We start from the raw sequence: 24,652 nt of genomic DNA on the forward strand, positions 1-24,652 counted from the left end.
TGGTGTGTGTTGTGGTGGTTGGTGTGGGGGTGTGGGGGTGTGTTGGGGGGTGGGGGGGGGGGGGGTATGGGACTGAGCTGGACAAAAGTAATAATCTACTGTTAGTCTCCTTTAAAACTTAAAGAAAGATTAATATTACCTTTTTTTCTCATGTTTGGCCCCATGTTACTGTACCTTGTACTGTAGAGTGTGATCATGGTTGTGTTCGGGGATGACAAGTGCAGAGATGAGCAGCTGAAGAATTGGAAATATTGGCACTCTCGTCAACACACTGCCAAACAGAGAGTCCTAGACATCGGTAAGAAAATAGTAAAAAAAAAAACAGTATTTCAGGAATTTTATTTAGCAATGGTTCGCTGACATGTCTTACTGAATACTTTATGGGACAAAAAGAGAGGTTTATGACCTGTTTATTTGATCCACAGGCCTGTTTGTTAGTAATTAGTATATAGTATATATGAATATATAGATATATGCACAAAAAGAGAGCCAGTAAGCCGGCAGGAAAGTTAAAAGACACCTCAGTTGAAAAATAGTCGTCACATATCCTGGAGTAAAATGTGCCACGGTTTGAATAACTGTCACTCCTCGATTCTCACAGCAGCTCAGCCAGGAACAAACCAGTAGTTCTGCATTTGCATAGACGTTAGGAGGAGAAGTGGGTTGGGGCCTGGACTGAGGCCACATCCTGAACCCTCAGTATGAGACAGGCCTCAACCTGTGGGCTCACACTGTGTGGAATGAGCAATAAGATTTCAGACACAAACTCACAGCGAGTGAAAATTAGATTACACATGCAGAGGTGAGGTGTTGAGGGAGATGATGAGGAAGATAGAGACATTTACATCTCAGATTTTATTTGTTAATTTAATCATCATACAAAGTGATATCAAAATATGGAATAGGATTCTGGTGTCACGGATTACTAGCATTCATGACGGTCTGCAACCCGTGGCTTCAGGCCTTTGCATTAGTTCTCTGCTACTTGACTATCAGGACTAAAGAATTATGACTAAATAATGCAAGACTGCTCTGAAAAGCAGCAAAAAATCCTAAATGGATTAAAAATAAAAACTAAAAATGTGTGGCTTTAATTTTTCTGAATTTTAGATTAGTTTTTCATTTCAATCATGTGTTTCTTTGTTCCTCAAACCCATTTCACCTTCAGGGGAGATTCAGTACAATTAACTAACTGAAACCAGGGTTTATTTATAGATTGTCCCTTGATTGAAAAAACTAAAAGAATACTTGAAACTTGCCCTTTTTTTGTTGTAAATTTTTGTCTCAACTATTTAAAAAAAAAAAAAAGCCTGTTTTTCTCAGTGTTCCATGTCAAGTGATACGGGCGTTACTTCAGTCATTTACATATTGTCTCACTGATTTCTAATCTGAATGCAGCCGACTACAAGGAGAGCTTCAGCACAATCGGGAATGTGGAGGAAATTGCCTACAATGCTGTGTCTTTTACATGGGACATCAGTGAAGAAGCCAAGGTAAAACAAAAAAAGAACAGTGAGATTATGCAGCTACTAGAAGCAGGAGTGTAAATTGTTAGACCTTCGTTCCTCCCCCAACAGGTGGAGGCAGCATTGCTTGGTAGGAGACAGCTATTATTTGGGGTTGCAGGCATGCAGGAAAACAAGGCTACTCACATTTCACCTTCGTCAAGGTGGCACAAACACACACACATTCCAAGAAATACTACCAGCCCCCACAGGGAAGTACAAGGACTGTTTAGACCGCTCAGATCCAAATGCTTTCATTGAAAAAAGAGGTATTTGAAACTCTTGTGGATAAGTGTTTATGCTTGGACCCCGCCCGCCTCTTCTCTCAAACACATACAAATGCGCATCAACTCAGGATGCCAGCAGCAATGCCTAAACTAGTTTCAGGAGAAGTGGCTGGGGTGTGTGTGAGGTGTAATTCTGTTGAAGGTACAGGAGGATCATCTGTGCTCCAGGCATTTCCAGCAATCAGCCCTCTCCTCTGCAGGTTCAAACATGATGCTGTTGTTGCTTACGTAGTGGGAAAGTCATTGTTGAGCCACGGTGAGGGCTCTACCGTTATCTGTTTTTGCCGACTGTTGTTGAAGCGGTTGATCCTGTTTGACTGGAGGATTCAAGAGAAGTTAGAGTGGGAATACATGCTCTGATCGGGGGGGAGCTGGGAGGGTAGGGAAACATCATTGTTCCTGTCTGTGATTTTTCATCAGTCATAATATGGTTGACAAGGAACATATCATTTAATATCAGTTAAGTTCTTGCCTCCAGCCTATTTTACATGATACACAGACCAAAAGTAAAACAGATTTACAGCTGGACTAATGTTCCTGTTTGTTACTCAGGTCTTCATCTCAGTCAACTGTCTGAGCACAGACTTCTCCTCACAGAAGGGCGTTAAGGGAACGCCACTCATAATCCAGATTGACACCTACAGCTACAACAGCTGCAGTAGCCGACCCATCCACAGAGCCTACTCTCAGATTAAGGTTTTCTGTGACAAGGTTAGATCCCTGTCTTGTAATCACCACAAAACAAAGTGGGGTTTTTTTTCTACATTTGCTGCATCTTTTGTACTCGGTCTCCACAACAGTTGTTGTGTTTCTGCAGGGGGCTGAGAGGAAGCTTCGTGATGAGGAGAAAAAACATCTTAAAAAAAGGATAAAAGGTGAAACTCTTCTGCCTTAATGCCATTTTCTTTATAAAAAAAATGATATATATTTTTTAGTTTATCAGTAGGTAGGTGGCGATCTTGAGTTAAAATTTGCTAGAACAAGTGTAGAAATTCTGTTGTAGAAACAGTGTTGACATGCATTTGATTTACTGTTGATTTAATAGGTTTTAAATATTAATGACCTTGATGTCAAAACACTAAATAATTGAATCAAGTGAAACTGAACTGTTTAACATTTCTTTTTGTCTGGACCAGGTAAAAATGCCAGTTCTGCACTCGGCTCTCACCTGAAGAGGAGCGACAGCACACTGTTCAAAACCTTGATGGACCTGGACTCCCAGCCTGTCCTTTTTATTCCTGACGTCCACTTTGGGAACCTGCAGAGAGCAGGGCAGGTGAGACATGTCAATCCACCACTAACAAACCATGTCCTGGTCCAGTGTCATTCATTTTAAGTTGAATTCTTGTATTAATTTTCAGGTATTTACATTCAATGCAGAAGAGGTTGACAAAAGCGGGTGAGTCACACTGTTGCCAGTCTTTCTCCATAGGTTTTGACAGACTCTCGAAGAGAAATGAACAAAGCTCAGTGATTGCTAAACAATGTTAACTGATCACAACATACTGTATCTTTAATCTACTAGTTTTAACAGAAATTCAGTTCACCAGGCGTCTATGACAAGGTACATGGTGTCACATGACTGATCAAAGAAGAGAAAACTCATAACCCTATATTTTGTTTCCAGAAGATACAGTATGATTGAAGTCATAGCTTCATCTTCCAATAAACCTCCAGTCAGTTGGCTGTGATTTTTGTTAACAGCATTGGTGAAATATTTGCATCATATTAAACCTGTTTCAACAAATAAATGCACATTTCATCAGCTGTGTGTGGCGTCTGTTGATTAAGGAGACCAACTGTAGAAATGTAACTCTAAGAGGTGTCAGGCAACCTTGGACCTAACTGTGCCATGTTTATACATTATGTTAACCTGACTTCTTCTGTTTCAGGAGTGTTCTGGTGAAGAGGTTGTCATGTCAGTCTGACAGTGAAACCTGTCCACCTCAGTCCAAAAAACCCAAGTTAGACCATGAACGGAAAGGTTTGTATATTTAAAAAAAAACTATCTAAAATTGTATTTTTCTTATTTACTATTAAATGTTTTTTTTCTTTTCTCCTGCAAACAGTTCTTCTATATGTGAGAAAAGAGTGTGATGAAGTATTCGATGCTTTGATGCTGCACACACCAACTCTCAAAGCACTGATGGAGGCAGTGAGTCCTGATACTAGCGCTGTGATGTAGTTCTCAGATGAATTATTCAGGAAACTCGTGTATGAAATCATCTAACTTATCTTTATTACATTATTTATCCACAGATCTCAGAGAAATATGCTTTACCCGTTGGTAAGATGGCAAAAGTTTACCAGAAGAGCAAAAAAGGGTGAGTACGATTACAAAGAGACAACATTTGAGGCTAAATGTTCATCTGGAATCAAACTCTAAATCCTGACTCACCTGAATATAAAGATCTGACTCGACTTAAAGGCTGCAGGCAGACACCCCTGCTGGCTGTTTCTATCCTCTGCGCACAAATCCCTCTGTTGGAATGATTTGTGCACATCACATGTAACAACAACAACCTCTGCTGCAAAGAAACCTAAAAAGAAGAGAAAAGTTCAAACAACAACAAAAAGTCACACCAACTCAATAAACACATCAGTTCTCCACTAATCACAACAGTGTTCTCTGTTTATGACACCCAATGTTGAATACAAATGCTCATATACAGTGTCTAATGCATACACTAGTTTCTGTCTTATGTACTGACAATTTTCTTTAGATTAGTCTAATCTAAAAAACAAAAAAGGCATCTCACCAATTGTAAAAGTGTACTGCTGTTCTTTATGTGCAAATGTCTGCAGTCTTTCTGTTGTAAAGTAACCTGTTTTTCACATCACAATGTTACAAAGACATCACGTGTGACTGATGTTGTTCCTGGTCTCCCTCAGAGTGCTGGTGAACATGGACGACAACATCGTCCAGCATTACTCCAACGAAGACACCTTCACCCTGGCCTTTGAGAGCACAGCTGACTGTCTGCGTGTGACCCTGTCAGAGATCTGACAGCTCTGATGTCATCACTGACCGGGTAGAATTCAACACACACACCATGGGCAAAATTGTGAATATTTACAGTGTTAATACATGTTACATGTTCATCAGACGACCTGCTGCACAGCACCTCACACATGGAAACAGGTTGAGTGATGAAAACCTACAGTATGAATACATTTTTGTGCTTTAAAATTTTTTTTTTTCTTCAAATGACCTGTACGGTTCTTGTTTTGCTGCCCTAAACATAACCTTATTTCGGGTTACAATATACAACATCGATGTGGTGTCATTTATGAAACCATTTCTCAGGATTATGTCAGACTGCTGTCTCTTTGGTATGAGTATTATTTTTGTTTTATTTTTCTGTCACAAAGCTGCAGTGATCAGCATTCGTTACATTTGTTTTTACCTGCTCTGTTCCTACTCACATTTCTTTACCTGCTAAATGCACTGTAATGTACAGACTTTTATATAAGCCAATAAATATTGTTTATATGTCACACGTGTTTGCAGTTATTCAATTAAACAGACGCCACATAAATGCTGGCACACAATAAATTGTAAATTTAATTCCTGACCCCAATAAAATGAATCATTAGATCCAGAAAATTGTTGTCACTAAAAACAGGACGCCATACAAAACCTACAAAAAGCAACAGTTACAAACATTTTGTTCAAACAGGTAACATTTTTACAGTGTAAATTTATACAATACTGTTTTGTTGTCATTTGGCACAGGATGCTATTTTTGTGTTTTAAACAGAAATGTTTAACCTGAAAACAGTCTAAAAATACAGTAAAAGAAACATGGTGAGAGTATCATTGCAGCAGATGTGATCCTCGGAGCATTTTTTCTGCATTTCTTTCACAACAACAGTAATGTGTTTTAAATGAAACATTCATGGCTTTGCTGTTTTTGCTTCGAGGACATGGCTTCATTTGCAAAGCTTTGTTTTCCTGCATCAGTGTCTTCTGTAGGTTTGCATAAACACCAGTATTCTGACCCTGACATTTGTCAGCACTTGCTCACCCTCGACATGCCCATGTGATTCAATGTTCTATTCATAAAGTCTAGTTCAAAAGACGTGTATTTTTACTTAACTGTTTATGGAAAAAGATAGAAGAAAATCATAAAATTCAGTTTGAAGTCAGTCAATACTGTTGTCTTGTTGAGGTTTAGTAGAGTAAAATGGTGAGAGAGGCCTTGAGCGAGAAGTCAGTACAGCATACATATATTGTGTTCTGTTCAGTGTACTTGCGACTGTGCTGCAGAACAATACTGAGCTCAGCTAAAACACACAACTGTCAACTCTAACAACCCCTCTGTGCCTGCCTTCTGTGGACAATTTTATACTACCCTCAATTAGGCACAGATCTGTGACTTATCAGAACTGTGGACATGCAAATGTCCAACACCAACCTGGATACATTCTAAGTCAACCAGACCTTTTTGCACTGTCATAAGCTTGGCATAGACAGATAATGTGGCTGTGGTTGGAAAACAACAAAGACGTTGTTGCAGCAGGTCAGTGTGAGGTACCAGACCCCTCTCACTAAGTCTCAGCTATTGGTGTTGATTTGACTGTGGGGAAGATAAAACTAGTTCAAGACAGACAAGAGGAAGAAACTACACTCGGTACACAGCAGTGAAGGTCGGAGAACCCCAGCAGAGCAACAGTATGAGCCAAAGCAGATGAGCTGAAACAGAAAGAGGAGAGAGTCATCTTTGAAATAAACTCAAAATGGGAACACAAAAACAGAGTTGTTGTCACTTGTGGAATGATGCGATTCACTATCTGTGAACCTGGCAGCAGTGAAGTCTCTACTACGTTGATAACACTTTCTCCTGGTTGTCACGGCCACAACAACAGCACACAGTCATACACACACACACACACAGATGACGGACTGACTGACCTTTGTGGTTACTCGTATCTATGAAGACACAGCCTTACCACACCCACATGCAGGTGTTACATGCATATGTGTTATTGAGTTCAGGTCTTGTGCTGTTTCAACAGCATGCAGCATTCAAACAAACACACCTCATAGTGAAGGATGTGAAGAAACCAAGAGTTAGTTCTTCATAGAGTACAAGTGAAAGAAAAATGTGTGCATGCTTGATCTCCTGCAACAACTAAAATATACAACCTTTTTTTTTTGTCAATTGTCATTTCACAACATTTGTTATAAACCAGAAACCAATTTTCAGGAGTATGCAACTTTACAAAGGGTTTTGCACTATAAAAAGTATCTACACTACTAAGTACTTTTACAAAGACAAGTTCTCTATGTTTTCTAAAGACAGCAAAAACAGTGACACTGCATCTATCAAACTCCACTGGAACCGATGATGTGGCTGTGGCGCCTTATTGGTAGCATCGGTTAAAACGCCACAAATTCAAACTACTCATGGGTTAAAGTCAATATGAACAGTAGCATAACGTTTTTGTTTTTCCCAGCACGAAAACAAAAAATCGAAACAAATTCTTTTGAGTTCAACAAACATGCACAAATGTTCTCATAGTAGAAAGGAGAGCAAAGAAAAACCTTTACTCCTTCCGAGTGAACGGCAAACTTCACGTGTCTGTAAACTACAGTTTGTCCTGTTTCTACACACTGTCGTCTCTCTGCTGCCATGTTCATCACACACACCGTCAATCTTACACCGTAGAGTGACACACAGGCAGCCAAGTAAAGACACCAATACAGAGACCCCAGTTTGTACTGTATACTCTATATATACACACACGCAACCTGCTGTAGACCTTCTTTATACCCTGTCTGTGAAGGAGTTGAGGGGTCAGATATGTTAACTGTGGTGAGAAGAAAACCTGGGACTGAAAAAGTCTTCAGGTTCTGTTTTTTTAATGTGGGTTTACAAGTCTAGAGAGTGGAGAGAAAACTGGAGGATGCCGCTCCTGTGCTCGTCTTTATAGTCCTCAGTGCAAATCACAGCCTTCATCGTTGTTAGCTCATCATCCTTCATCATCATCATCATCATCAGTCTGCTCCATGGTAGAGAGTTAAGGGTGTTTAGAGTCACCTAAAATATTTGCTACAGAGACAGGAGACATTATCTATTTTATTATTTTGTGCTGGTAAAAAACACCTTCTCAAAATGTTTTTAATTAATTTTAAAGACGTCTTTCTTTATCTATATCTTTATATTTGTAGGTTACAGGCTTACAGGGTGAAATGGTGCCTCAGGTTTAGAACTGTCCCGCACTGCTGGGGTCACATTGCAACAGGCGAACGATGGAGGGGTCGCTCTTTGCTCCTTTGATGAACTCCTCCAGAGACAGTTTTCCTTAAAAACAAACAGACCAGAGACATTCTTTTACAATTCAGGTCTTAAAAGACAATAAAGTGTTTTTTTTAATATTTACTTCAGACAAAGTCTGTGCTGTAAATCACACACAGTAGACATTCAGGCTTTATCCGCTGGTAAAAAATATTTACATTTGCTGTATTACCAGCTTCGACAGCAGTTTGTTCATGTGCTTCATATTTCCGGGTTGATCAAGTAGGAGAAACACTTGATTTGTGACTTATCACCAAAAGGGGGCAGTATTAAGGTGCCTCTTTTCTCACAACCAACACTTGGTTTCTGTTTTCGAATTCCACTCCACTGTTCAGTCTTCTTCAACCCTGTCTTACTCTTCTGCATGACCTCCTCCTCCTCCCCCTCGTACATTAGTGGTTAACTCCTACTTTTTCTCTCCATTTTTTTTTCATTTCTTTCTCTCCTTTGCTCGGGGTCACAACAGGAAAGTGCTGCTGCTACTGTAATAACCCTGTTGTATATATGAAGTAGCCACAGACTGCTCAGTACATTCAGATCTATATAGTCTGTTTAGTCAAAGCATCCATGTCCATGTCTAACACTTTGTCTAAAAATATTTTGTTTCTGGTGCCTTTGAAAACCAAAATCTCTAATCTTACCATCTCTGTTGGTGTCCATCTGTCTGAAGATCTTCTCCGTCCTCTTCTCTGGTGTTGACTCATCCTCCGGCATCTTCATGACAGATGATACCATCTTGTAGATAGCCTATGAGGAGATAGACGATTGCAGTTATAAACTGTAATTTATGTCCGAGGAATGGATTTCATTTCTCACTGTGTAAAACAAACCAGATTTTGAATGTTGTTTCTCAAACATCTTCAAAATTTTATGTCTGGACAAAACTAAAAATATAAATGAGGATTTATTTTAAGTACCAGCCCTGCCTTACCCTTTTATCTTCAGAGCCACACTTCCTAGCAAACTTCCTGTTGACCTTTGTAGAAGTTTTTTTTCTCTTGCTTCCTTCTTCCTTCTAACAGCCTCTACACTGGGTCATCAATCTTCAACACAGTGTTGTTGTAAGTCTGTGAGCTGGACTCCTGAGGAGTCTTCCACTGTTGATAAATACTTACTGATGAAAATACTTACAGGCTGACCTGCTCTACTCTGACCCACAGCTCCTGCTCATATATCCTACAACCTGTTACTGTGACATTGAATGAAACAATGATGTCAGTGACATTTGTTCAGCTCTTTCACTAAAAGTCAGACACAAGAAAGTCAATACACAGTCACAGCGAGGGCACTTACTTCACACAGACAAGAATATTTATTTTCAATATGTCAACTGGCTGCAGCACTCTGGAAATACAATCTCATGCTTTAGGTGAAAAGAGGGCGGGGCAAACGTGTGTATGTTCAACCACAGAGCATTTATCAGTGTTGTGTCTCCTCCTCTGTGTTGTGTTTTCATTACAGGCAGTAAACAGTGAAACCACCCGCCCGCTCTCTGTGTCTCTAACAAGGGAGCTGACAGTGAACACAGGGTGTTTGGTTGTAATTACCCTACAGTGGGGGCTTTATATAGGTACTGGTTGTGCCCCCTATTACACAGTGATGCTGTGTGGAACAGAGACAAACAGCAGCAGTGGTGGTTGATATCCATCTAGACCACGGATCTCTCGTTATTCTAAATCCCTGAATCTGGTCTAAGACTTTATAATTTACCAACATAACACGGAGGAGCTTTGTGCTGCTGGTCTGTTGTACAGCTACACAATGGGCTAAGGCTGAGCTACTGAAACATACATTTACAAGCAACCAATAAGAAGACAGATAAGATGTAGTTGAATGATTTCATAGTCTATTGGATGAAGAAGAATCACATGCAGGTCCTTCAGTTCTTCAGAGGTCAGCAGTAAACATATACTTGGCTGATAGACCTGACTGATTCTGAGTCACTGAATCATTAAGAATCATTAAGACTGACTGACCGACTGCCAATTTGACTGACTGCCTGTGAACATCATGTTGCATTAGGAAGAGAGGCCAGGATACGATTGTTTTTTCTGGTTCCGTCTCAACTCAGAGCTGGGTCACAGGCAGAGAATGGTTGGATTCCACATCTGAAGACCTGCTCACGGTGGAGACAGATCCTGTAAAGTCACTGAGTCACAGAATCTTCTGGAATTAGTCACACTAGTGAGACCTTCTCTGAGTAAATGCATACACGGATCTGGCTGCTGTTACAAAATTGTAGAGGAAATAGAAATGTGTATGAGCAAAAACAAACACACACCTACAGGCCACTGTGTTTATATGGGGAAGTTCTACAAAGGAAATGCCACACGCACACATGCGCAAACACACACACCACCCTTTTCCTTGTTGTTTTCTTTTTTTTTTTTTCATTATTTCCATCTTTTTTATTCTTTAGTATATGTATTAGTGTAAGAAAATGTTTATATGTAAAGCTGAGGTTCATTAAAAAAAGCATATTTCTTGGTACCTTAAAAACAACTAAAAATGTTGTATGCCTTCAAATTTTCTATAAGGAAAGTAAGTATAGAGGAAGATATAGAGAATCAGTTCCAGCTTTCAGTTTTTACAAACAATGCTCGTTCTGATACAATCTGGGATTTTGGGGACTTGGTGTTGAACTTGGAGCCTTCTAGTACCATTTCACTGCTCCAGGCCCAGGGTTAATATACAGTAGGGAAGTAAAAATAGTTAAACATAACCTAATCTGAGAGGAGACAAGTTTCTCCAGCCTTTTCAACCCATACTGTGTTTGCATAGACATAAATGACACACCAACCTCTAAGTGTGCACACTCACCTGTACAATCTCCAGCATCTCAGATTTACTGATGTATCCGTTCCCGTCCAGGTCATACATACTAAACGCCCACTTCAGCTTTTGCTCCAGCTTTCCACGGGACGTGACGCTCAGCGCAATAATGAACTCCCTGAAGTCTATCGTCCCATCGCCATTGGCGTCAAAAGTGCGGAAGACATGCTCTGCAAATTTTGATGCATCCCCATAAGGAAAGAAGTTGCCGTAGATTTTCTTAAACTCTTCCATAGAAAGATTTCCGCTGGGGCAGTCCCTTAGGAAGCCTTTGTACCATTCCTGGATCTCATGCTCGGTGAAGTCAGTGCTCTCGAGCAAGTCCTGCATCACCTCAGGACGGAGTTTGCTGTTCTGCTTTCCCATGTCTGTCAGGCCTGTTGATCACTCTGCACAGATGGGAAAGGGAGAAAAAAAAGAGACAAGATGGTGACTAACTTAATGCATGAGGAAAATATATAAAAAATCAGGTTTTTAAGTCTCATACTCCATGACTAATCTAAGCTCACACATACTGTATCTCATGTCCTCATGTGGCTTTGTCAAGACACTAAACAAAAATGTAAGCACTTCCTTCTTTAGAGACACATCAGGACTAAAATCATTTCCTTTTTTTTAAAGCTAATGAAACTTTCCATGGAAAATGGCTCAGAGTGCCATATGCCCAACATGAGTTTAATTAGCCCATAAAATCTCCAAACACACACTAAACCTGGTTTTAATTCACAGTCAGATGACATTTGAAGCAGTTGAACTGCTCCACAAACATCATTTGGATTTATCATCTGTTCAGCCAGGGTGCTCAATACTCTACCTGAGAGTACTTGCATTTTTCATAAAAACAGGATAAAGACTTGTATTTTGTGTTTGCCTTCAATAAAATGTATATGTAACATTGTATGGATATCAGTCTTCAGGCAGCTTATGTGAAAGACAGCCTTGTATTTGTTTCACAGCACAACACTGTACAGCCGTGGGTTGTGCTTTGATAAGTTGAGGTTGTGTAAATGACCTCAGAGATGGACAATTAAAACTAAAGGAATCATGGAAACTGACCAAAGTAGTATTCATTCAAAAAGGTAAGTGGGCTAACAGTATTTGCCACAAACAGCATTAAGACTTACTTCCCATTAAAACTCTTGGGAACTGAATAAAGAAAAATTAGAGCCTGAGTCTGAGCAGAAAGACAAAGACCACCAACTTTCCGGTTAGATCTGGTGTGAAGTTATTCTAGAAATGATATCTGATTAACTACAATGAGTGTTGTGTTCATTCATTTTTTCGTCTCAATCTCCTTTGCTTTTATTACTTCTAAAATCCTCTTATTTGACATCTAACCAAAGAAGCTGAAGTGTAGAGAGCTAAAGTCAGAATAAGCGTGGGACTCCTGAGGGGAAGATACAGTAGGAAAGTCGGGTGAGAGAGGTTTCTATCTGGCTGAGCAAACAGGAAGCACCTCCTCCTGTTCTTAGTAAGATTGTCTACTAATACAGAAACCATATGAAGTGACATTTACGATGGAAAGTCTTTTTTGTAATGCTTTGAAAAGGTCTTTTGCTGCTGTCTTATACTGCAAGAAAGACAAAGAGAGACTTCAAAGTGTTGAAGTCGCTAAGAAAAGACTCAGCAAAGTGTTTTTAGTCTAAATAGGATGGTAGATAAGTGTCTGACTGTCAGATACCATAATAAGCCACTCCCTTTGCAACTACCAAAGAAACTTCTGGCTTAAATTTAGGTACCAAGTAAACAAAGTATTAAGTAGCAAGTAAACTAAGTACTTCAATACATAGTTTACTTGGTTATAATTGTTAGAAGTTAGAAGTTACTACTGATGTACTTAGTTTTGTAGCCTCAAAACTAAATTCTTACAGTGTGTCATCTGCTTTTCCTCTACTTTTACCAAATTAAGTTACATGAATACAAAAAGATTATACATATTTACTTAAAAATATCAGCATAGAATACTTTAATTAAAATGAATTACATTTTTATTATACACATAAAGGATGACTAAAGGAATTAGTTTGCATGCACACACACACATATTTACTGACAATCATTGCTGAGTTTCCTACTATAATGCTCTATTTTCAGTCCATTCAGAACTGTTAGAGTGATACCCTACTGCCCGTCCTAATGACAATTTAGTTACCTGAAAACTGCCGCCGTTATATGATGACATTATTACTTTTGTCAGCTTGTTTGTATGTGCACGGATGTGTTTGTATATCTTATATCGTCATATGCCTAAACCTACCAGTGTTTGAGATTCAAAGAGAGTAATGAGTCGACTGACAGGAAGATACTGTTCGTGAAATACAGCTTGTGTATACACAGCAGAGTTACTGTACATCGGAAATTAACACGAGCGTAGCATTGCTGAGTGACAGACTATTGCCTCACTGTGTTATTGACAAGCAGCTCAATCACAGTTTGGCTGGAGATGTTACACTGAAACATATTCTACCCTTTTAAAACTGTGAATGTGACATTTTACACTCACTTCACTATACACAAAGTCACAGCAATTTCTACATCTGCTTGACATGTTTGTTGTAACTTGCCACCAGGGATCGGCTGTATTTTCTGGCTGTATTAGTCACACCTGTCAGAAAATGAATTGTGGTAATAAAACATCTAAGGCACCATAACCTGTCCATGTCTAAGTTAGGCTTTGATGAATTCATTTCACTACTTCTGACATTTTTACATGTATAATTTTGATGCCCTGCATTGCCTATATACTACTGTATATAGGGTACACAATCTCTCAGTTTTCTCTAATGTTGTGTTAAAACAAATAAGTGACTGATTAGTCCAAAAACACAAACTGAGAAACGGGTTCAATAGTTTAATACCCTAACAGTTTATTGCTCCACCTATAGTATTAAAACCTTAAAGAAGTGATCACTAAAAGACTAGGTGACTGACTGACATGTTGAGGCAGGAAGGACCTTCCACCCCCGCTTTCTCTCAGCAAGTCACATTCTGTTTCATAAAGCCACTATGTCCAATAATCACTGCAGCCACATGGATTTATACTGAGTGGGCAGAGTGAAGGAATGACTGCTGTGTTTTTCAATGTATTAAGATAATTTGTAAATACACACAGACTGTATTCTTTTTCTATTCGTCCACAAATGGAAAAATTCTTTCATTGTTACCATAGCAACGCAGAGCAAAATCTCTGTCATTGATGGGCTTTCTGACCGAGTGCATCGCAAAAGCATGAGCATGTGAGTGGAGCACACAAAAACACACATTCTTAACTGCCTGACTCATTCTCGGATGTGTGTGTCTGTCTGAGTGTAGGTGTCTCGTGTTTGTGTGGGTTCTGCGGTACAGGAGTTCAGTTAGAAGCAGACCATGATCATCAGTGGTACAAATTCACATGGACATGTGAATGGATGATGAAGCAGTAAGTCAAATGTAAACATTAGGTGACGTCACAGATGCATGTAACATTCACCCTAATTAGTCACACAAACAAATTTCATATAATAGTTACTGGGTGGTTAAGGAAGTGGACTTAGGTCTGAAAGGTTTCAAGTTTGAGTCCACCAGCTGCGAAACTACCTCTGAGGTGCACTGAACACTGCACTGTCCCCACACACTGGTCACATTTCGTTGTGTGCAGTGCTACAATAACGACTATTTCACTTTTTTACTTTATTCACACAGACAATTCATAATGTTTTTGTGTGTTGTTGTAAGGCAGGGCTTTTCACTAAAAACAAATCAGAGAAAACTCACAATTAAATTTCACACAACACAAGAAGACTTTAATACACAACCATTAATGTGTGTTGAGCTTTTTGGAATAAAGGGCAACAGCTTGAAATTGCAGACAATATGGGAGAAAGAACAATTGGAGTAGAGGTGTTACACTGAGAAAAAAAATGACACAATGTGAGAGACACACAAATCAGAGAAGAGAGAAAATGCTGATCAATAGATAATTACAGTGCCAGTCCAAAACTTTTGGTGATTGGCAGATTGATGCTCTAATGTGATGTTGTCATGCTAGGGTTGTGGTATTTAGCCACAATTGTGGGGTCTTTGTTGCCTGCAGCCAGGTGCTGATGAGGTAGTTGTGACATGCTTTATCAGTCGGTTTGACCAAATATATATAGAATTGACCTGAAACTTGGTACTGGAATCATCACTTTAACATAAAATATAAATCCAATGAGAAGTCATCTTTCTCAAAGACATTCTAATGGAATCCTAAAGCCGAGGTTGCCCTGCAGATTAGACCCTGTCTTCATCCAGTGACTGCAGGGATTGACTTAAGGTCCCAAAGATAAATGATTAAAACCAGGGAAACACTTAGTTTAATTACCTTAAGGCAAAATGTTTTATTGTAATACTTTTCTCTGACTCTAAAGGGTGCTGAAATATCCTGAAGTATATCTGATGATTTTAGGAAACTATGCTAGAAGAAAATGATACTATAAACTAGGGTATTAACATACAGTATTATCCACATGCGATCTTAGCTGTACTCTGGTTCCAAGAGGCCTTTAAAAGGAGAAAAACTCATCCTTCAAACTGTCTGACAAAGCTGACTCCAGGAGGCAAAGTTAGAAATCACAAAGACAGGCGGTGGCAGGCAGCCAGTCAGTAGCTGGATACACAGTGACCCAGAGAGGTAGATGAGTTTGTACTAGTTGGACTCAAGCCTATACTTCTAAGATCTTGGTTACTTCTTCCCTTGTTTTTCAGAAACACAACTGAACTTGAACTGTGGCAACCTTTCCACTTCATATTGAATTAACACTATACCAGAGACAGGAGACACACACAGTGTGAACTCTTCTCAAGTTGACAGGAGGGCCGCTACCTGGTTAGCGTGATGTTGCCTACTGTTGTTATTTTCAGCACTTATGCTTTTAAATGGCCTACCTAGTCTTCATTAGGTTGCTATGGTAACAGACACAGGCCTTGCACTGAGCCTATGGATTCTGGGAGACAAAGTGAACCAGGGAAATGATTTGATTTGTTACATGTCCTCAAATTAATTACTGACCTACTGTGTTATGCAACACCGTCTAAGAGCAGATGAATGATCACAGACTTTGGCAGGAGTCTGTGGTCATTCATCACTGTGCTACTACAGGCATTTGTAATTAAGTTAGTATTAAATAGGGATTAGATGACATGGATACTTTTGTTTGTGTATATAAGATATAGAAATATGCAAACCTCGAGTACAGCAGTACATCAAAATGCTTTGAGCAGAGTCAGATTTCAGTAGCTAATGTAATCGCGTGGATTATTTCCCTTTGCATGCCATTTGTCTCACATAATATGCAGAGAGAAGTAACTAAATATATGTTTGGTTTCTCTTTGTGCTGCTCCGGTGTCTTAACTAGACCTTATAAAGGAAATCTCCTATCAGCCTCTTTTAAGGAGGCCAAATATTTTGGTTTTGTTTAAATTATGTATATGTATATGTTGGAGTATAGCCAGGATTATGCTGTTGGTGTGTGTGCATAATTACAATGTTTTGACCGTTAATCTGGCATTTGAGGTAAATACTGTTACCAAATTTAAAATAATTCTTCGACACCATGGAAAAGAGAAGAACGGAAAAGAAAACATGCAAAAAAGTAGGTAGTTTGGACAAGGGCAATTATATTGTGTAGACGAATCATTGAATACAGAAGGTGATACAAATATGCTCTAATTGTCACAAATGTACATTACCTGGATCCTGGTATAGCTGTCAATTATACAGCCTTTCAAATACACTGACACCTGTTGTGCTGTACCGTCTATCTTTCTGTAAATATCTCAAGAGACACAACATTCTATGTTGGCCCCAGAATAGTAGTTGAGAATATCAAGACCATTTCAGGACGGTGATGAGGGTCTTATTGTAATTCGATTTAGATTCAAATCCGTACAAAGCTAATTCCTTAACAATTAAAAATCTTTGAAAAAAAGGAATACAGGGACAAGGCGTTGAAGCAGTTTGTCTACTTTCACGGCCTGGTTACACTTGCTAAGTTATGATAAAGGTGAAAACAATAAATGTAGACACACAGTCTTTAAGACTGCCATCTGGATATTGTACAAACTCCTCTAAGAAAACAGAAAAACTTTCTCTAGTAAAAATCTAAAAATGTGAAGCTACTTAATAGAAAAGGCTCTGTCTCACACCTGGGCATGACCATCAAATGGCACAATTCACCTGAAGAGAGATGGCTGTAAAAGATGACAGAGCTTCACAACGACTGATAAAAATGTTTGCTGAGCAACTGTAAGAGCAGCTGCAGAATGAATGACTGTTACAGGGTAAGAGCAATCTCCTTATAGTGAATGCAGTAGGACAAGGAGAAAGGGAAAAATGAAAATGTCACTTAGACAAAAGACTAAGCTTGAAGATGGTTCTGATCAGAAATCCCTCCGAGGACTCAACAAGCCCACTCTACTTCCTGTGGTCAAAGGAAATTATAGCAACAGGATATAACATCATGGAAAAGTACATAGCGTACAGAAGTTATATTACAGCAGGGGTCAGGAGTCGAAGTTAAACCAGGAAACTGGGATACTTTTAACGGTGAGAATACATAGTAAGACACAGCCTCAGACTACGTTTTACAGGCATAAACTGCCTTCAAGTTACACCAGTGATAAATCAATGACTCTTCACCTTCTGCCAAACATGACCCAGTAAGGCATGCATCCTGACTGCCAACCATCTCCACGAACACAGAGGAATTTTAAGTAGCTGAGTATCAGATACTCATCACCTTCTAAATGACTCATTTTTTAAACACATAGTCATACTTCAGTGACAGTAATTCATTTTTCCCCTACAGTAGTGATTAAAGTCTACAATTGTGCTCATTAAAAATAATGAAATATTGTGACAGTAAGTCACAATATATTGTTTGTTAATTAAACATTGAATTAATAATGATAAATACCTAATAATACCTAATAACTAAGTCTTATTCATCCTACAATGGGGAATTTGCAACTCACATGCTACCACATGGGAGGGAATCAGGGATTGAACCCAAGACTCTGCTTGCAAAGCAGGTGTGCTAACATCCACAGGATGGAACCACATTAAGTTAAAAGTAATACTACAAAAGCCCTAATGATATGTGTGTGTATTCGGTGACCCAACACCAAACATTCCATCATTAAATCTTTTATATCCCAGTCTGGACAGTCTCTACTAAACAAGTCTGAACTAGAATGGATACTATTCAAGTTCAGTGAACACATTTACTAAAAATAAACTTTGACAAAGAGGTGGCTTTTTAAAAAAAGATTAAACCATGGACAGCTTTGTTGGAAAACAATGCTCATTACACTCACACTGGACCTCAAAATAACATCTGCATTTTTCAACATCTAATCACCATAGAAAAAATAACAATGAGTGCAATGAGTTTGTTAATAATGATATTTACAGACAGGGTAGTGTCAATTTATATCTTGATATACTGTACAGAGAATTATTCATTAAAACTGTGTGTAATAATCATTACACAATGATTTTCTGTCATCAGATTATGTGAGTTGAGCAGAATGAAAGTAAGCTAGTTGCTGGAGTAGGTGGAGCTCAGTGCAATGGGGTGCAATCTTAGGAAAGCACAGAGCAAATCAGCAGGCAGCCATTAAAGTGGCTTTTACCCAGACAGATGGTTTGTTAACTCTTCTCTTTCCTAGTTTGAAGCTAAAGATTTAAACTATCATCGTCTTGATCCCCACTTTAAATGGTACACGATTGAGGAGATATTTGTTTTCTCATGAAAGGACAATAAACGTTCAAATTCGAACTTGAAAATCTTTTTTTTTGTTTCCAGCTTTAGACAACTGTGCATGTGAATCCCTCACTGTGACTAAAAATAGAACATCTGGTTCCCATAGTTTGTCTGAAGCAATGCACGGCAGCCTATAGGTTGTGACCCTGAATTTGAAACGATCTATGACAGAGAGTGTCTCAGTGTAGGATCTTTAAATGAAGGCAGTCTCTGGGAGCATTTTTAAGCCCATTCAGGCTGTGTTTGGGTCAAATGACCTATGACCTCTTTATATAGAAACACAGAACATGGCCAACCAGATGTCCCTTGAAACTTTGTGAAAACATTCTTTCACAAGAGAGCGAGTGTTTATGCACAGCTTGCAAATTGGTGGCTGGTATTTCAGTTATTAATCAGATAAGGCAACTTTATGGTGAACCACTGGGAGGATTGGAACAAGAAGACTTTAAAAACCCATAAACCTAACTGCCCCAAAAGAATTTTAAACTCTAGACCAACAAACCAACACCACTGGTTTCTTTTGTGTGCCAAATGTCCTGAAAATTCATTAAATATTTCCAAAAGGCTTGCCTAGTGCATTTTTTAAAAGTTATAATCACTAATGTGCCCAGGCTAAGGCTGCTCACTAATGTTGTTTGGAGTTTGCACTGTATCCTTATCAAGGCAAATTAATTCAAGTAAAATTGTCAAATGAAAAAGTTTGTTTTGTCTAAAAATAAAAAATGCTGGAGACAGTTGTTTCAGGTTCTCTATCTACCGTTGAAATCGAACAATTACAGAACAATGTAGACTGGGTAAAAGCCAGCAGTAAGTTTTTACCATTGAAGTATATGAACCTGAGTGTTATTTAAATTGGCTAGTGTGGAATGCAAATTATATACAAATTATATAGTAGGAGGTTCCTACTCCATCTTACCTAAAGTTTGGGGTCTAAAGGTAGAAGACTTAGAAGTTAGACATAAAGAGAAGCTACCTAAGGTCGTCCTATCCAGATTGTTATGCACTATTCAATAAATTGACATTGTCTGCTGATTTCTAAACATTTATATAGAGTGGTGGAGCTATGACCTTTAGTGAGTCAGCACACCTCAGCTGTCCTTCCACATTTTGACCTGCTCACTCACCATGAGTGAAATGAGTAAAGGCGTTATAATTTCTGTAAAAACAGTCTGACATTTTCGCAGTTCTGGTAAAAGACCCATCTAATAATAATAATAATTAAAAAAAAAACTGCAATGTGAATGCCAAACCTTGTGTACTGAACATAAGGGCAAAAAAGTCTGCATCATTACACCCACAATGCCTTCAAGAAAAAAAAGGAAGCTTACACCACACCAGATGATAGGCTCTAATGTTAATGTTACAACTTTATAAAATGTCACCAATGTCTTCATTTTACACTAAATACACTTGCTACAAAACCATCTCTATTTAAGCCCTGCAATGCTTTAGAGTTATCTGCTAAGATGTTTCATCATTGAGATTTACTGACATGATTTAGATTTGGATGGAAGTATGATCTGACTGCTTCCTGAGGAATCTTTGCCATGTTTCTTTATCTACAAGTATAGTCCTCGGTGAAGCTCAATTTCTGTCCCTGTGTTTGACTCCAGTCATAAATCAGCAGTTACACAAATGGCCTTAAATGTTACACTGAACTTCTTTTAAATCAAAACAGGATGTACGAGGTTCATTCAAACAGTTCACCTGAGCATGACTGAGCTGGAAAGATGTTTTTATAGAGTTTTAAATAGATATAGGCACAAGCACCTCTCCTTCTCACCCACTGCGTGTATGTGTGGCCTATATTAGGGGGAAAGTCCAAGAGAGATGTATTACATTTTTCCATTAACACTTTAGGCCAAATTTAAAGACAATGCTGTGTATATATTTCCAGTTATATATAGATGAGTAATCACTTACATGGACATGTGAACCTTTAGATAAATCAGAAAAATAGTCAGTGTTCAGTGATGAGTCACTCTACCATCACTCACCTGCACAATAGAACTTGATTATTGCTCTGTGCACACGCACACTGATAACATTGCACTGAGGGTGGAGACGGACAATAATGCAACATTAAAGTGGATCACTATTTGTCATGTTCTGATACTTGACTTGTGTGAGAGAGGAGTGGATTCTAACTATTCACATCAACATAATCTGTGGAGCAGAGAAGTAAACAAGTATGGTAACGGTAAGAAAATAACCAATGCACTACCACTTACAATCCCAGTACACCCCCCTTCCTCACACACACGCATTGCAAAAGAAAAAAAGACAGTTTTCCCACACCCTGAAGTAGGGCTCACTGACCATAGGACCAAGGACAGATGCTTGTTGAATTGAACAAATGGGCCTTTTACCAGAAGTTGCCAGAACAAATGTAATCCACTCCCGTGTTTTACTGTTGTGTATTTTTTGAAAAACCCTTGAGAGAATGTTGTGAAGGAGGTGCACAGGCACAAGAGGCCGCACTATTCCAACCTCGCAGTGAATGAACAGAAATAAAGCTAGAAAGCAAGTCAGAGAAGGTCAGAGTTCTGACAAAAAACAAGGACAAAAAAAGATCATTTATTTTTCTTTAAAAGCTGAAAACGATGGAAACTAGAGAACTGTTATCAGTAATAAAATATAGTAAATAAATTATATACATATGTATATAATATGTATGTCTCGTTGACTTTATTGCTTACTTGGTGAATTATTATTTAAATTTAATGTTTAGTGAAATGAAAGCAGAAGTCATTTTCATTTTTTGCATGAAGAGCTGTAGTGTATATTTCGGACTTCTAGTGCAGGGAAAAGCTTTAACCATGAACCATTAATATTTTCTAAGCATAAAACAGAGTTGGGTGTTAAAGCAAAATTGACAGATATATTGATTACACTTAAAAAATAAAGGTGGATTAGTCATCTTTACTTCACTTAACCTCATCTGAAGTGTTAATGAAACCTAGAGAATAAAATGTAAAAACAGCATGGTACCAACTCACAGTGACTGTAACCTATAGAGTTAACACTTCTGAGTGTGAATATGCACATGATTGTATGTGTGCTGGGGTAAACATGTGCGTGCACACTTGTCAGGACTTTTTTTTTTACATAATTGTCAAGATTCAGTTCCACACATTTGGCGTCATATGCTATTTATAAATATCGCAGTGCTTTTTATTCCCCTTTTTGAAATGATGTTAAACCAGTAAGATGTGACATCACTGAAGCATCGAGGTGAAAATCCACATTTCTGCCTTCAACTGGTTAAAACTGTAGAAGTATGCTTGTAGAAGACAGGAACTCACACAGAAGCACACATAAACACACACTCTCTTCATTTCTACTGCTGCCAGATTAAGCTGATGGCTAATGCATGGACTGTTACATCAGCCTTTGCATTAAATTTACGACCCACAAAATTGCATTACAACACACAAAATGGGAAATGCGAAAATTGACAAAACAATAAAACATTGAAAGGCAACTACAAAAATAAAATCAAACCAGTCTCAACTCTGTAACAAACTTTTTATTGCCATCACTCATGATAGCAAATGCGTATGTCTTATACATAACAGAGAAACATTTTCTAGAAAAATCCAAATTCAGTGAAAAAGACCTGATATATTTCCCTGTCTCATTTCTCCATACTGACCAAGGGAAGAAAGAAAAGAACTCCTGGAGACAAGTTAGCAATAATCTCCCAGGAGATAAAGTGATTCTGGAACGACAGAGGGGGACATCCAAACACTTTGTTACCCACATTTCCACTTCCTCTTTCATTTTATGTAAAAGTAGGCTACCGTGTCTTTGTTTAGGGAACGCAGGGGAGCTGGGGGGTGTGTGAGGGTGAATTGAGGGTGGAGGCATGAAGATCCCAAGTGTTTTTAAGATAGAAAAGTTTCCCCAAATATAGAAGAATTAGATAAATCTCATTTGGATGTCATTTATTTTTCAACCGGTTTTTAATACCTAAAAAGTCCAAATAACCCCAGGACAATGTCAGTTAGGTTTTTGCAGCACATTCCTCTGAAGGTTTCACATCCACTTTGACTGGAGAGGTGGGGGTAGAGGTGGCAGCTGCTGTGCCCCCCCCCCCCTCCCTGCTTCTGGATCTCAGAGCCAGTAGCATAGACCGCAGCCTCTATCATTAGTAACACTTTGGGGGGAAAAAACCCATGTGGAGCTGCCCATCACGTCCAGATACCCGAAGGCACGACGCACTCAGCCCCCCGTAATGATCACACTCCCCTTCTCTCTCTTCTATCATCACTCATTTCCTGCTGGGAGGTGGTAGAGGGTGTGGGTGGCTGAAAACAGATCTGGCTGTGTTTACAGAGAGAAAAAAAGCAGCTAGCATTCTTCACATTGCCAGCTATGAAACCTCAGACATCATGCTCCATGAGTAAACTCTATGAGTTTATCATGGTGACAAAAAGAGATGCCTGATATGAATTCACCGTCTACCTAGGCAAGCCGACTAGAAGACAACTTCCATTCTGCACAAGTATGTGTTTCAAGAAATAAATAAAGAGGCTGTCTGTTATCCTGCAAAAAGAAGCACACTGAACAAGCAACTGCTGATTTTACACAGAGAGACGACCCAGAACCTTACCTCGTTTGTAGCAATGTACACGCCGCTCAGCAGTCCATCACACAGTGCTTTCTCTGCCAGTGTGTGTCAGCAGCAGCTGCAGAAGAAGCAACAGGCAGGAATGAAGGGAAGCGCTGCAGGAAAACTAAGATGAGAGTAGAGAGAGGAAGAGATGGAAAGTAGAGGGGATAAAGGAGAAGAAGATGAAAAGTTAGGAGTGATTCAGCGGGAGAGAGCTAACAGTCATTGACAGACCTCTAGTTGGAGCAGGAGGTTTGTTTGAAGCCTACAAACTAACTCGCTCCTCTGCCTGTCTGCCTGCCCAGTTTGACGTCATAGCGGTCACATGACCTCAGTCTGGTGGGGAGGGGAAATAAAAAAGGAGGGGAGAGCAAGGGAGAGGGCGAGAAAGAGAGAGAGAAAACCTGTTTCCACGGCAACAGGCACACTGCACTGCTATGATTTCAATAGGTCTCTGTCTCACATACATACAAATGCTGAAAAAGAAAGAACTGAATGATAAAGGAATGAGGTTAAAACATGTGGTTCTCTTTATTTTCTATTAACCCCCTGCCCATAATTAAAGCAAATGTGTGAATACATTTTACTGTATCTAAACTTTGTTAAAATATGACACAGCCAATCATTAGAAATTATTTTTAAAAAGCTTAAAAATATAATTATCATTGAAAATATTTGGTGCTTTGATCACTACCTTTGTCCATATTTTCTCTTTACCCTGGTTTGACGCTCTCTGGTCAAGGGCTATTTCATCTAAACATAAAAATCACAAATTAAAGTTTTGAAATTTGCAAAAGTTCTAAGACAGGAACAGGACCATTTCTATTTGTAGCATATTTAGGTGCTATATTTATATTATTATTACATATATACATGTATTTACTTAGTGTTTTGGTGCATTTTAATTACTTGATTTGTGTTCCTGCCATGAGTATTTTGGGGGGGTTGGGTGGTTTATGTGCATGGTTTTTTGTGAAGCACTTTAAAATGTGCTTTATAAACAAAGTTTTACTGATTTTGGGATTCCAACAAGTCCCTATTTGGGTTGCATCTATTAACGCTAGTCCTATCTCTATGTTTTCTAGTTTTTTTGCATCTATGTATGTGTGTAAGGGAAGGGGGCATTAGATGAAGAGTACACAAAGAAGTAGGTTGTGCACTGTGAGAACAAAATAAAATTTTCAGGGTCAGCCAAAACCCTCGTTACCCCACCCTCATCCAAGCTGTGAGTATGAACAGCTTAAGTCAAAGTGTATTCATTGGGATAGCATCTGCTGGCCTGTTGAATGCAGAGCTGTGGGGCCCAGATCTGGGTGGGGTTGTGTGT

General features: G+C 38.9%; 2 protein-coding genes across 5 annotated transcripts in view; one reads left to right on the forward strand and one right to left on the reverse strand.

The window, feature by feature from the left end:
• LOC103388900 (grainyhead-like protein 2 homolog) overlaps positions 1-5,897 on the forward strand; it is an 8,820-nt gene extending 2,923 nt beyond the window's left edge. Inside the window, exons 6-15 of one of the 2 annotated variants that reach the window (XM_008324107.3) lie at positions 187-298; positions 1,399-1,493; positions 2,345-2,503; positions 2,610-2,667; positions 2,929-3,068; positions 3,154-3,191; positions 3,685-3,776; positions 3,862-3,947; positions 4,052-4,116; positions 4,685-4,799. In XM_008324107.3, the coding sequence (XP_008322329.1) occupies positions 187-298; positions 1,399-1,493; positions 2,345-2,503; positions 2,610-2,667; positions 2,929-3,068; positions 3,154-3,191; positions 3,685-3,776; positions 3,862-3,947; positions 4,052-4,116; positions 4,685-4,799 (960 nt within the window). Of the gene's footprint in view, positions 1-186; positions 299-1,398; positions 1,494-2,344; positions 2,504-2,609; positions 2,668-2,928; positions 3,069-3,153; positions 3,192-3,684; positions 3,777-3,861; positions 3,948-4,051; positions 4,117-4,684 lie in introns of both variants that reach the window. The other variant, XM_008324106.3, reaches the window with a different exon arrangement.
• The window catches only part of LOC103388901 (neurocalcin-delta A), a 43,337-nt gene continuing 24,023 nt past the window's right edge, over positions 5,339-24,652 (reverse strand). Inside the window, exons 4-8 of one of the 3 annotated variants that reach the window (XM_008324108.3) lie at positions 23,326-23,449; positions 10,915-11,315; positions 8,736-8,841; positions 7,981-8,100; positions 5,339-7,848 (exon numbers count right to left, since the gene is read on the reverse strand). In XM_008324108.3, the coding sequence (XP_008322330.1) occupies positions 8,003-8,100; positions 8,736-8,841; positions 10,915-11,292 (582 nt within the window). In that variant the 5' untranslated portion in view covers positions 11,293-11,315; positions 23,326-23,449 and the 3' untranslated portion in view covers positions 5,339-7,848; positions 7,981-8,002. Of the gene's footprint in view, positions 7,849-7,980; positions 8,101-8,735; positions 8,842-10,914; positions 11,316-23,325; positions 23,450-23,559; positions 23,668-24,652 lie in introns of those variants that run through there. The other 2 variants (XM_017037746.2, XM_017037745.2) reach the window with 2 other exon arrangements.

This window comes from Cynoglossus semilaevis, chromosome 13 (genome assembly GCF_000523025.1).
Source record: "Cynoglossus semilaevis isolate Cse_v1.0 chromosome 13, Cse_v1.0, whole genome shotgun sequence".
Taxonomy (NCBI): Eukaryota; Metazoa; Chordata; class Actinopteri; order Pleuronectiformes; family Cynoglossidae; genus Cynoglossus; species Cynoglossus semilaevis.